This window comes from Littorina saxatilis, linkage group LG13 (assembly GCF_037325665.1).
Source record: "Littorina saxatilis isolate snail1 linkage group LG13, US_GU_Lsax_2.0, whole genome shotgun sequence".
Taxonomy (NCBI): domain Eukaryota; kingdom Metazoa; phylum Mollusca; class Gastropoda; order Littorinimorpha; family Littorinidae; genus Littorina; species Littorina saxatilis.
The window spans coordinates 27,017,400-27,031,080 of NC_090257.1; the positions used below are offsets into that span (position 1 = coordinate 27,017,400).

General features: G+C 42.7%; 1 protein-coding gene across 1 annotated transcript in view; it reads right to left on the minus strand.

Annotated features, from left to right (window-relative positions):
- Nucleotides 1-325: 325 nt before the first annotated feature.
- LOC138945845 (microfibril-associated glycoprotein 4-like) overlaps nucleotides 326-13,681 on the minus strand; it is an 18,513-nt gene continuing 5,157 nt past the window's right edge. Inside the window, exons 4-5 of the mRNA XM_070317360.1 lie at nucleotides 3,253-3,420; nucleotides 326-595 (exon numbers count right to left, since the gene is read on the minus strand). Coding sequence (XP_070173461.1) covers nucleotides 348-595; nucleotides 3,253-3,420 — 416 coding nt within the window. The 3' untranslated portion in view covers nucleotides 326-347. The remainder of the gene's footprint in view (nucleotides 596-3,252; nucleotides 3,421-13,681) is intronic.

The following is a 13,681-nucleotide window of genomic DNA, read 5'->3' on the forward strand; positions in this document are numbered from 1 at the left end:
GATATATTAATTGTTTCAGCAGGTATTTTGGTTTATGTTTGCTTTGGATGTTACTAAACCCGTTTGGGACAATTTTTGCCAAACATGGTCCTGGGTTTCAGAATGAAATAGATAACTTCTTGTACCACTAAAAGGGGGACAATTCAGCTTGTCTTCGAGTACGTATGCCGTTAGAATATATCCGCTTTAAAGTATTCGAAATCAAGATTTTGAATATTTTAATTTACCCTAAACTTATTTTTTAACTAATCGGTTTTTTTAAAGCGAATATTGATACTATGTTTTAGCTTGCCTTGTATTTACCGACTTGATGAAGCATTTCATATCAATCATAGACATGTTCTTTCTTAAACTACGCGTATCTTCATTTCACTAAATTTATGGGAGTCAAATATTCCAAAATGATACCAATATATCCCTTTGCCAGGTTGAGCAGTGCTGTTGGGCATGTACTCCCCGTTCAGACTGGTGTGGGAGTTGGAACTGTACCACCAGGCGCTGTGGAAATACTGTGCAGAGTTAGTGCCGCTCCACGTGTCGTGATCCCTGTCCCACGTGGTGAACTGGCGACCGCGATGATAGTACAGGCTGTCACCTGTGGATGGAGATTAATAGCCTCGTCAGTGTGTGTGTGTGTGTGTGTATGTGTGTGTATGTGTGTGGTGTGTGTGAATATGTGTGTGTGTGTGTGTGTGTGTGTGTGTCTGTGTGTGTGTGTGTGTGTGCAGGGGCGAAGCAGTTAAGCCAGAGGTGGGGGGGTTACAACCTGGGGTCCAGGGGTAGACCCCTTGAGGGGTACAGGGGCAAGGCCCCGTTGGGGTGTCTTGGGGGGGGGGGGGGGGCGAAGCTCCCCTGAAGCTGAAGAGTTTTAGCTATTTTATGAACAATTTATTGCTTATCCTTGATTTTAAACATGATCAACTGGTGTCAGCAGCCACTCATTATTTCTTTTAAAATTAGTATTAAATCTTTTTTGTGGACAGCCAGGGAGGGGGTCCGGAACCCCTGTAACCACCCCCCTAATCCGCCCCTGGTGTGTGTATGTGTGTGTGTGTGTGTGTGTGTGTGTGTGTGTGTGTGTGTGTGTGTGTGTGTGTGTGTGTGCATGCGTATGCGTGTGCGATGGGAGGCCGGTCGAGGGGGTGCGTGTGTGTGAGTGTATGTGTGTGGGGTGTGTGTGAATGTGTGTGTGTGTATGTGTGTGTGTGTTTGTGAGTGAGTGAGTGTGTGTGTGTGTGTGTGTGTGTGTGTGTGTGTGTGCGTGTGTTTTGTATGTATGTATGTGTGTGTGTGTGTGTGTGTGTGTGTGTGTGTGTGTGTTTGTGTGTGTGTGTGTGTGCGTGTGCGTGCAGAAGTCAAGAGATTCATAATTAACTGCCACAAGGAATACACATCAAGTGCCGTTTTGGATCCTACATTTTTGTTCGTAACTGCTCTCAGTATACTGTCTTGTTAGTGATCATATTCACCACTACAGATGTGTTCATGCTTTTACATGGGTTGATGGTACCCTTTATCTACTACACATACAAAACCAACAGCCTGCTGCCGACTGGATTTTGCTGTTGAATTAATTCTGCATGCAACACTTAAGAATTCGATGAAGTCAAAGTGATGTAATTCGAAAACATGCATAACTTGCCTGCTGCAGCTTTCATTACATTTTGAATTTAATGAAGGCTGTAACATGCAAGTTATTTGGTCGTAGCCTTGTTGTTTCGAACTAGAAAACTTTGAATTGATCTATTTCCGTCAATTTTACATAAGGAGCAATCAAAATCACAAGGTGTAGTAAGCATAAGCTCATCTACGTCTCAATTACACGAAGTGTGTGCAAAAAAAAAAAGTAAATTTTAAGGGGCTTATTGTCCGTCAGGTCTTAATTGCCTATATTGGACATGAATTGGTTTATACGATTCGAGTTTTACGCCCTCACGGCTTTTTGATGTTTGCGTGTTTAGGTGGTATCAGCCATCTGCACTTATGGTAGAATGACCAAGATCTTTAACGTGCCATTGTGGTGACACGGGGGTGGGAGATGGATACCGTCTCTGGGTCTGCACATAAAGTTGACCCGTGTCCGTCCCGGCCCGGATTCGAACCAGCGACCTCTCGATCACAAGTCCAGTGCTCTACCACCTGAGCTACCCGGGCCCCCCGAAGTGTGTGCTTGGGTGCAATCCATAATAATAAAACAGCTTTGAATGCAAGGTTTGGTGTCTAACAGCAACAAGTGTTTCAAGAAGTCCTTGAATACGGGCACTGTGAGCTATATTTTCAATGATCGCTTTAATGCAGCAAAAAGAGAAATATATGAGGTACATGTTAGACACCAACTTTACTCACATCATGCATTTTGGGAAGCTGTTTAAGTGATATTTCTTAACAGACTACCCTTCGTTTTCAATTTAGTTAAGTTTTGACAAAATGTTTTTACATGGACAGGGAATCGAGACGAGGGTGTGGTGTATGTGTGTCTGTGTGTGTGTGTGTGTGTGTGTGTGTGTGTGTGTGTGTGTGTGTAGAGCGATTCAGAGAAAACTACTGCACCGGTCTTCATCAAACTTTACATGAAAGTTCCTGGGTATAATATCCCCAGACGTTTTTTTCTTTGTTTGGATACATGGTTTTGATGACGTCATATCCAGCTTTTTGTGAAAGTTGAGGCCGCACTCTCACGCCCTCATTTTTCCACCAAACTGGTTGAAATTTTGGTCAAGCAATTTTTGACGAAGTCCGGACTATGGGATTGCATTGCAGTTCGGAAATTAAAAACATAGGTAATTAGTGTGCTCATTAAAGTTTTCATTAAAATCAAATTTTCACAAACAGATTTCAAATTGATTGCATCGTATTCTTCATCAAATTCCGAATCTAAAAATATATACATATGTCATGTTTACTCTTAAAATGTGATCACAATGAACAAAAGTAGGCATATTAGTACTACGATTACAATTTCAAAAATCGATCCAAAAATGATTTCATCTTTATCATTTCCTGATTCAAAAAACATATAGATATAATATCTGGTAATCAGAACAAACTCATAAAGTTAAAAAGAATACAGAAATGCGCGCTTTCCTTCTTAGCACAATACCGCGCTGTACTGGCCAGTCAATTTCACTTCGTATTGTCTAGGTTAAAAAAAAAAAGCAGTGCGTTCAGTTTCATTCTGTGAGTTCGACAGCCTCACTAGATGTAGTAATTTCGCCTTACGCGACTTGTTTTTCTTTTTAGATCACTACCTACCAGCGTTCCCCCTTGTGAAGCTGTCATAGTTCAGACGGTAGTTGTCGCTGCTGTCGCTGATGGAGAAGTTGTTGTAGGTGGCGTAACCTTTTGTTCCGTTCCACATCATCAGGTCCACGCGTAGTTCATACTGCTGTCTCGACGTCAACATGTGCAGGGCGTCAAGACCTGGAAAGTATCAACACACACAGTTCATACTGCTGTCTGGACGTCAACATGTGCAGGGTATCAAGATCAGGGCCCATATTCTTGAAAAAGCTGCAAAATTGTGTCCTAAAAAATCAAAATGTCGTTTAACTACCGCCCAGTATTTATTTTTACTACCCAGTAATTATTTATTTTCCCCCGGTATTCATGTGAGTCTGGCGGAAGGTCGGCAGCTACCAGTATTGGTTATTTTTAGAATAGGAGATTCCCCATGCTTGCCCGGGCCCTTCTCTGCGCACGCGTTACCGGCGTTTCCGCCGGCGTGTCAGTTTCAAAGTCAATAGCAACAACCCAAACAAACTGAATGAAATAAAAACACGGGGAGACATTTTTTTTTTAAATCTCATTTGCATGCAGGTGGCTGCTACCGTTAAGGTTTTTTTGTGCCTTCTCTCTCACCTTTTTTTTTCAAGCGGGGAGCATCCTTCTTCATTGGTCTTTTTTTCAATCAAATGTTTACATGTTTAGATTAACAAACTTTATCAATAAACTAATATCATGGTAACAAAAGATTTTTAAAAAGAAACTAATTCCTGCATAAAATTAATTTTTAAAATCAATTTTGACATCACAACGTACTCTCTTGCACATGAAGAAAATAAACAAAATAAACAAATGGCTAAGAGTAAATAAGAAAAAAAGGACGGCCAGATGGCGATTTGAACTCCACTCAATCGCGTATCAGGCGAATGCTAAAACCGATCGGCCACGGAATCAGAGGAAAAATTCTCGACACTGTATAATGCATTAGAGAAGACGCTAGCACGCTTTCGCCACAAAGCCGGTATGATCGAGCATCGGTTGAAATCTTTTGCGAGCAGTATCTCGTATTTGTCCGCAATGCATTGGTGCTTAAATGACACCATGTGTGTCCATGAGGGACATACATCTACAAACAATATTTGAACAAGATTTATTCAGAATTGACAGTTTGAATAACGTATGAAAAGAGTGACATGGACAGTGTTGGTGAAGTTACGGACATGTAGCGACTTTAGAGGAGGGGGATGGGTCCTCTAACTTTACAGCTCGGAGACACCCCGGTAAGGACTTACCGGTGTTTCATAAATAACACTTAGTAGACTTATCGAGCGTAAGTGGTTTTACAGGCTTGGACACATCAACAAACATAGTTCATATAACTGCTGGACACCAATTAATACGCACACACCCCTACCAACAAATAGAAACATAGTTCATTTTAAACCTATAATAATACGAGAATTTATAACGCGCACATATCTCACCACAAGGCGACTCAAGGCGCACTCATACACACTCTTTCGCATTAACAACTCAAGCATACTCATTTACACTTATGCATAAATTGCATGAAGATGACAAGGCAACAACACAGAGACAGGGCACTCAAAAGTAAGCACGAAAAAGAAAAGACAATTTCAAACAATAATTATGTACATGGCTATATTTACAACTGATCTGATTTAAACTTGCAGGTCAAATGGGTGAGGGGGGGGTGTAGCGGGGCACTGTAGTCTGAGAATTATTTAGGGAAAAGAAAAGTCTTGAGGCCAGATTTAAATGCTTCTAAAGACTGTTTTTGACGGAGGGGGAGAGGTAGTGAGTTCCAGTTGGTGGGAGCGTGAAAGGAAAAGGATCGTTGGGCTGCAGTTTTGAGCTTGGTGTGAGGTATGTTGAGTTTGAGGTTGTCGTTTGAGGAGGGAGTGGTCGGGAAGGTTGATAGAGTGAGAGGGAATCAGAGAGATAGGTAGGAGTGAGCTTGTTGAGGCGTTTGTATGTGAGAGTGTTGAGCTTGTATTTGATCCTGTGTGAGATGGGTAGCCAGTGGAGTTGTTGCAATAGAGGGGTGATGTGGTCTTTCTTTTTATATTTAGTCAAGTTTTGACTAAATATTTTAACATCGAGGGGGAATCGAAACGAGGGTCGTGGTGTATGTGCGTGTGTGTGTGTGTCTGTGTGTGTGTGTGTGTGTGTGTGTAGAGCGATTCAGACTAAACTACTGGACCGATCTTTATGAAATTTGACATGAGAGTTCCTGGGTATGAAATCCCCGAACGTTTTTTTCATTTTTTTGATAAATGTCTTTGATGACGTCATATCCGGCTTTTCGTGAAAGTTGAGGCGGCACTGTCACGCCCTCATTTTTCAACCAAATTGGTTGAAATTTTCGTCAAGTAATCTTCGACGAAGCCCGGGGTTCGGTATTGCATTTCAGCTTGGTGGCTTAAAAATTAATTAATGACTTTGGTCATTAAAAATCTGAAAATTGTAAAAAAAAATAAAAATTTATAAAACGATCCAAATTTACGTTTATCTTATTCTCCATCATTTGCTGATTCCAAAAACATATAAATATGTTATATTCGGATTAAAAACAAGCTCTAAAAATTAAATATATAAAAATTATTATCAAAATTTTTTTTTCGAAATCAATTCAAAAACACTTTCATCTTATTCCTTGTCGGTTCCTGATTCCAAAAATATATAGATATGATATGTTTGGATTAAAAACACGCTCAGAAAGTTAAAACGAAGAGAGGTACAGAAAAGCGTGCTATCCTTCTTAGCGCAACGAATACCCCGCTCTTCTTGTCAATTCCACGGGCACTGCCTTTGCCACGGGCGGTGGAGTGACGATGCTACGAGTATACGGTCTTGCTGCGTTGCGTTGCGTTCAGTTTCATTCTGTGAGTTCGACAGCTACTTGACTAAATATTGTATTTTCGCCTTACGCGACTTGTTCTTTTTTAAGAACAAGACGGGCAGAGCTGTTTTGATAGCGTTGAAGACGATAGATAGAAGAAGCGGGAAGTCCAGCAAGAAGGGAGTTACAATAGTCAAGACGAGAGAGAATGGTGAAGTGACAAGTTTGGCTGTAGCATCTGTGGTGAGGTACATGCGTATAGTGGCAATGCGGCGGAGCTGAAAGTTGGAGGTGCGAGAGACAGAAGAGATGTGTTGTTTCATGGAGAGGGTGTTGTCTAGGGTGACTCCAAGAATGTTGACAGTAGAAGACAGAGGGACAGACAAGTCGGAGAGTTCAAGAGAGTCAGAGGTGACTTTTGAGAGTTTGGATGTGGTCCCTATCAGAATGGTTTCGGTTTTGTTGCTGTTGAGTTGAAGTTTGTTCTCTGTCATCTAATTCTGTACGTCGGTGATGGTATTAGAGAGAGTGAATAGGACAGTGTCAGACTGATCAGGAGTAGAGCTGTTTTGAAGTTGTCAGTCGTCAGCAAAAAAAGTGATGGAGAACGTTGTGTCGGTTGAAGACGTGGTCAAGAGGTTGAGTGTAGAGAGTGAACAGTACAGGCCCAAGCTCAGACTGCTGGGGGACTTTGCACTCAAGCCTGATGGGGTTGGAGTTCAGTTTGTGAATGGAAACAGTCTGATAGCTGTCAGTGAGATACGAAGAGAACCAAGAAAGAGCTGTGCTGAAGATGCCAAAGGCCAAAGCGGAAGGTCGTGGGTTCGAATCCCGGCCGCGCCTGGTCAACTTATGTGCAGACCTGCTAGTGCCTTATCCCCTTTCCTACGTACACGCAAGCAAAAGACCAAGTGCGCATGGAAAAGATCCTGCAATCTATGTCGGTGGGTTATAGAAACACGAAAATACCCAGCATGCTTCCTCCGAAAGCGGCATATGGCTGCCTAAATGGCGGGGTAAAAACGGTCATACGCGTAAAAATCGTGGGAGTTTCAGCCTACGAACGCAGAAGAAGAGAATAACAAGTCGCGTAAGGCGAAAATACAATATTTAGTCAAGTAGCTGTCGAACTCACAGAATGAAACTGAACGCAATGCCATTTTTCAGCAAGACCGTTTTCTCGTAGCATCGTCAGTCCACCGCTCATGGCAAAGGCAGTGAAATTGACAAGAAGAGCGGGGTAGTAGTTGCGCTAAGAAGGATAGCACGCTTTTCTGTACCTCTCTTTGTTTTAACTTTCTGAGCGTGTTTTTAATCCAAACATATCATATCTATATGTTTTTGGAATCAGGAACCGACAAGGAATAAGATGAAAGTGTTTTTAAATTGATTTCGACAATTTAATTTTAATAATAATTTTTATATATTTAATTTTTCAGAGCTTGTTTATAATCCGAATATAACATATTTATATGTTTTTGGAATCAGCAAATGATGGAGAATAAGATAAACGTAAATTTGGATCGTTTTTGGTCAGTGGCAGAAAGAAGATCGTTAGTTATTTTGAGAAGAGCAGTTTCAGTGGAGTGTTTAGGACGATATGCTCACTGAAGAGGAGAGAGTAGGTTGTTGGAGAGAAGATGAGAGTTAAGCTGATTCAGACTTATTCTTTCAAGGAGTGTGGAGATGAAGGATAGATTTGAGACAGGGCGGAAGTTGCTGAGTGTGTTAGGATCAAGCGACGGTTTCTTTAAAAGAGGTTTGACTATAGCAGTCTTGAAGGAATCTGGGACTGTGCCTGATTGCAGAGAGTTGTTGATGGTTTCAAAGACAGAAGGAAGAAGTTCAGGTTGACAGTCAGAGTAGAGTTGTGTAGGAAGAGGGTCAAGGTCACAGGTTTTTAAATGTGGTTTCTTTGATGACTTTTTCCAGTTCAGGGAGAGTCAGAGGCTTGAAATGTGTGAAAGGAGTTCCTGTAAAAGCAGGAGGAGTGTCGGACCTTTGATATGTTATAGTTTGTCACGGATGGCTTGAATTTTGTTGTGGAAATACTCAGAGAAAGCTTGAGGGAGTTTGGTAGGGTCAATGTTGTTGGGCAAGCGAGAAGCAGAAGAGCTGCCAAGTAGGTCATTCATGGTGGAAAAGAGGGCTTTAGCAGAGGTTGTTTCACAGATGTTGGTACTGTAGTGTGATTGTTTAGTGTGTGTGATGATTGTCTGAACTTGGTCTTTGTGCTTGTTGTAAATCTGTCTGTCAACTTCTAGCTTAGCGGTTCGCCACTTCCTCTCTGCTCGGCGACGTACTTGTTGTGCATTCATTACTTCAGATGTCATGAAAGGTGCAGAAGGCCTATCTACAATGAGTTTTGTTTTTGAGGGTGCGTGTTCATCAAGAAGTGTGCGAAGAGTGGAGTCATAGTGAAGGACAGGATCTGAGGAAGGCGGACGATCAAGATATCGGCTGGCTGCTTCTGCGCGAAACGTGTCTGTGTTGACTTGTTTGAGGTTGCGACGAACTACGTGTTTCTTTTGTTTTGACGGCTTGGCTACTTTGAGGGAGAAGAGAACGGCAAAGTGATCAGATCTGAGGTAGTCGTTCAGATGAACGCCATACACCAGGTCAGTTGACTCGTAGATGACGATCCAATAAATGACGTGTGTCTTGCGTGTGGGTTTGTCAACAAGTTGCTTAAGATCATGACAGTCAATAAGGTCCATCGTCTGTCTTGTGTGGTTGTTCTGTGGCCGATCAAACTGTATGTTAAAGTCGCCTATGAGGAAGACGTTTGAGGTGTGCGTGATGTGGTGTTCAAGCAATTCTTCAGCTTCTGTGAGGAATGTGGGGAATGTGAATTTGTTTTTGGTGTTGGGGGGAGGACGGCAGATGCAGATGACACAAGTGCAATAATGTCATCATTAAGGGCGTTCAGACATGGACAGTATCAACACAATCAACATTGTCATACCAGAGTACGTCGACGTATACATTAAGGGAGTTGCTTTTTGTCTGACGCCCTGTCGACCGGTCAATGCAATTAATACTAGGGTGTCACATGGAAGGGGGGGGGGGGGCGGGGGTAGGATCAATGGGGGAATTCATATATCTTTCTTTCTGTTATCATGGACAGGACGCAGAGGCCCATGAAACGTGCGTTTATATATATGTGATTGCTTGGTGTTTGTGGTGATTGTCTGAACTTTAACTTTTGTGTTTAACTTTTGAAAGTCAATTTGACTACAACTGTGTAAAAGATATGTACTTTTCATGAACCGCCTGTTTTACAGTGATGAACTTGTATACATTGTTTTCAACCATAGGGACAACCCTATCAATTGAGAAAGGAAACTAACTTGCGTCGATCCAGAGCTTACCACATCGGATGTTGAAAACAGAAAAACAATTAATCTACTTGCTAACGTATTAACATGTCAACGTACATAAGGCGATAAGCGGGCATGTAAATCTGCATGTGCCCGTTAATACAACAATATGTATGTGTGTCTGCGCGCGCGCGCGATTGCGTGTGTGTGCGTGGGTGTGGATGTACCTGTGTCAGTGTGTGTGTGTCTGTGGGTACATGATGATTATGCAGGGGTGTGTGCTAGCACGTGCGAACGCACTCAGTGGTCATGCAACGAGCGTTCATGTGCATACTATCTTTCACCTTTACTTGCCTGTTTTGAAGTCCTCAATGTCTCCCACCCACCTTGTTATCATCCAGGTACGTGTTCAGCACTGCATCATCTTTAACAATCCACTTGTTTAGAACTAGGCTTTGTTACTGTCTTATTCATTTTTGGAATTCCGGCACGCAAAACATATTACGTCATGTATAATTACGTCATAGACAGACATTGCGTCAAAGGATATTTGTAAACATCGTGCGAGCTAATAATAGAACACACTGACGAAGGCCACGAGGCCGAAATATTGGTGAAAACGTGAAGGCTTGTTTTGGTTATTTTTTCCATATTTGTTTGTATACGCTTCTTGAAAAAATAACATGCATCGATTCTCGATCCAAGCTTTCTTCCTTCACACTGATGGTTCCGTCTACTAGCCTGGTGCCGTTATTTTTGACATTATTGTTGATCTCCATTGCATCCTTCGTTGGATCCGGCACCATGGATACTAACAGTCACTACAGCAAAGCACTGCTGTGGAAACTGACGGACAAGTTAGCTCGCTACGATACCCACGAACGTTTCCTTACAATCTGCATGAACAACTCTATCGTTCCCAGAGGTATGATTTTGAAATTTGGAAAGGATGCGTTGCCAAAATCAGACTTCTTGCATAAAACTGTTGATGACGCTATCAACTCAGCTAGCCTTGAAATTGTCGGTACGTGCAGAGACACATACCGCTGCCTGAAAGAAAAAGTAAATTGTGAACTTCAACAGGTCATGTACAACATCCAACAAACATCTGGATTCCATGAATTTGAAGCAGCATATAGATACCAGCAACAACAAGCAGCCAAACTGAAGAAAAAACAATGGAAAGCTAAACAGAAAAAGCTCAGCAGATTATTGCAACCAAAACACGAACAAAACCTACGACAACCTTTCTCAGTGAAGGTAAAAAGAAAGTGCAGGAGGTTCAAACGGACCCAAAAGGCAATAGACAAGAACACACCCAAGGTGATCTCCAACACGGTCGTCAACTTATCGAAGGTCGATCTATCCGAAGAGCAAAAACATGTACTTGAACTTGGGCCTAAGTTTGTCCCAACACCCCGCTCAGTTGACCAACAACAAATCGTGGAGGACATAAAGGAAGGCTGCCGTCTGGTAAGACTAAAAGAATTGTTCTACGATCCTGAAACACAAGCAAATGAACCACCAAAGTTCTACAAGAAAACTTTCTTCGAACCGCAAAAAGGAAGAGACAAAGCTCTAGATATATACTGTACAAATCTACAACATCAAGCAGAGACGTTCGCAAACAACTCAAGAGTCAGAGACAACATGGACAAACCCCACCGTGTTGCCCTCCATCAACTACGCCAGATGGTATTGAACAGAGAGGTACGCATCAGTACAGCTGACAAAGGTGGGGCAGTGGTAGTACAAGATACTGACAACTACATCAAAGAAGCTGAACGACAACTTAACAACAGTCTACACTACAGCAAGGTAGACAAAGATCCTACAGTTGCCATTGCTAAAACCTCCAACAAAATCGTCGAAGATATACATGACAGGGGTTGTATCGATGATGTAACATACAGATGGGCTAAAACAGAACTGAACACAGTCAGAACCCACTGTTTCTACCACCTACCTAAGATCCACAAAACCCTTGAGAACCCTCCGGGACGACCTATTGTCTCAGGGGTAGAAGGCCCTACGGTAAAACTTTCGAAGTTAGTGGACAGCTGGCTTCAAGACCTGGTCGTGCAACTCCCAAGCCACGTGAAAGACACAACACACATGCTGCAAACTGTGCAGGATCTTAACACGACCGAAGGTCCCTTCAACCCAGGAACACTCCTTGTCACCATTGACGTCGTAGGGTTATATACTAACATACCGCATGATGACATGGAGAGAGCACTTCGTCATTTCTTGACACTGAAACCTTTACCAAACAGCCCACCAGCATCAACGATTGTACAGGTTGTTCGGCACATCCTTTCCAACAATGTGTTTACATTTGAAGGACAACTGTATAGACAAGAACACGGGACTGCAATGGGCACTCCTATGGCTCCGACAATTGCTAATCTCTTCATGGGATGGCTGGAAGAACGCATGCTGGAATCAAGCCCAGTTCCACTCCATACCAGCTCGTGGAAGCGATTCATAGATGATATCTTCCTTCTATGGACTGGCACACCAGAAGAACTTGAGATCTTCCAGAAGCATATCAACACATTCCATCCTACCATCAAATTCACAATGGGTTCTTCGCCGGTTGAAATGCCCTTCTTGGACATCACGCTCAAAATGCAGGAGGGGTACATAGAGACAGATCTCCATACAAAGCCCACGGACAAACGAAACTACCTTCACTATACGTCGTGCCACCCAAGACACTGCAAGGAAAACATCCCCTACAGCCAGATGTTGAGGGCACGGCGTATATGCTCCCAAAAGAAGGACTTTGCACAGCAATGTCATCAGCTGGAGCAAGCCTTCCGACTGCGTGGATACAAGAAGAAAACGCTGGAGGAAGCCAAAGAGAGGGCAGGAGCAACACCACGATCAGAGGCCTTAGCGTACAAAGAGAAGTCTACCAACAACAGAGTTCCCTTTGTTATCACACACAACCCTGCCAATCCTCCTCTGCGGGAATGGTTGAAGGAAAATCAGGAAATACTGCACTCAAGTACACGAATGAAGGAAGCGGTACCTGAACTGCCAGTGGTTGGAGAAAGAAACGCCAAAAGCCTCAAACATATGATTATGCCTACTGTCCTTCCCCCAACCCTCACCGTAGACTCTGACTCAGGTGTTGCAAAATGTGGTAAAACATGCATCATATGCAAAGAACACTTGACAGAAACCAAGACCTTCACCAGTGCCAGTACAAGAGAACACTTTGAGGTCAGACACCGCATGTCTTGCACATCGTCCAACATTATCTACATGCTGTACTGCAACAAGTGTGACCATGCACAGTATATCGGGGAGACAAAAAACAGTCTCAAAACCCGCTTCTACTTGCATAGGTCACACATCCAAAAAAATGTTGGTACACATGTGACAATGCACTTCAGTTTACCTGGACACTCACTGCAGGACATGCGGTGTTTACCCATCGAACAGGTGTACACCAACAACCCTACACACAGGCACGAGAGGGAACAGTTTTGGATCAGAAAGCTACAAGTGGACTAAACACTGTCACCAAATAAATGTCATATGTGACAACACCTGATAGTTGATGTAACATTCCTGCGATCACGTCCGGGACGTGTTTAACTTTTGAAAGTCAATTTGACTACAACTGTGTAAAAGATATGTACTTTTCATGAACCGCCTGTTTTACAGTGATGAACTTGTATACATTGTTTTCAACCATAGGGACAACCCTATCAATTGAGAAAGGAAACTAACTTGCGTCGATCCAGAGCTTACCACATCGGATGTTGAAAACAGAAAAACAATTAATCTACTTGCTAACGTATTAACATGTCAACGCACATAAGCGGGCATGTAAATCTGCATGTGCCCGTTAATACAACAATATGTTTGTGTGTCTGCGCGATTGCGTGTGTGTGCGTGTGTGTGGATGTACCTGTGTCAGTGTGTGTGTGTCTGTGGGTACATGATGATTATGCAGGGGTGTGTGCTAGCACGTGCGAACGCACTCAGTGGTCATGCAACGAGCGTTCATGTGCATACTATCTTTCACCTTTACTTGCCCGTTTTGAAGTCCTCAATGTCTCCCACCCACCTTGTTATCATCCAGGTACGTGTTCAGCACTGCATCATCTTTAACAATCCACTTGTTTAGAACTAGGCTTTGTTACTGTCTTATTCATTTTTGGAATTCCGGCACGCAAAACATATTACGTCATGTATAATTACGTCATAGACAGACATTGCGTCAAAGGATATTTGTAAACATCGTGCGAGCTAATAATAG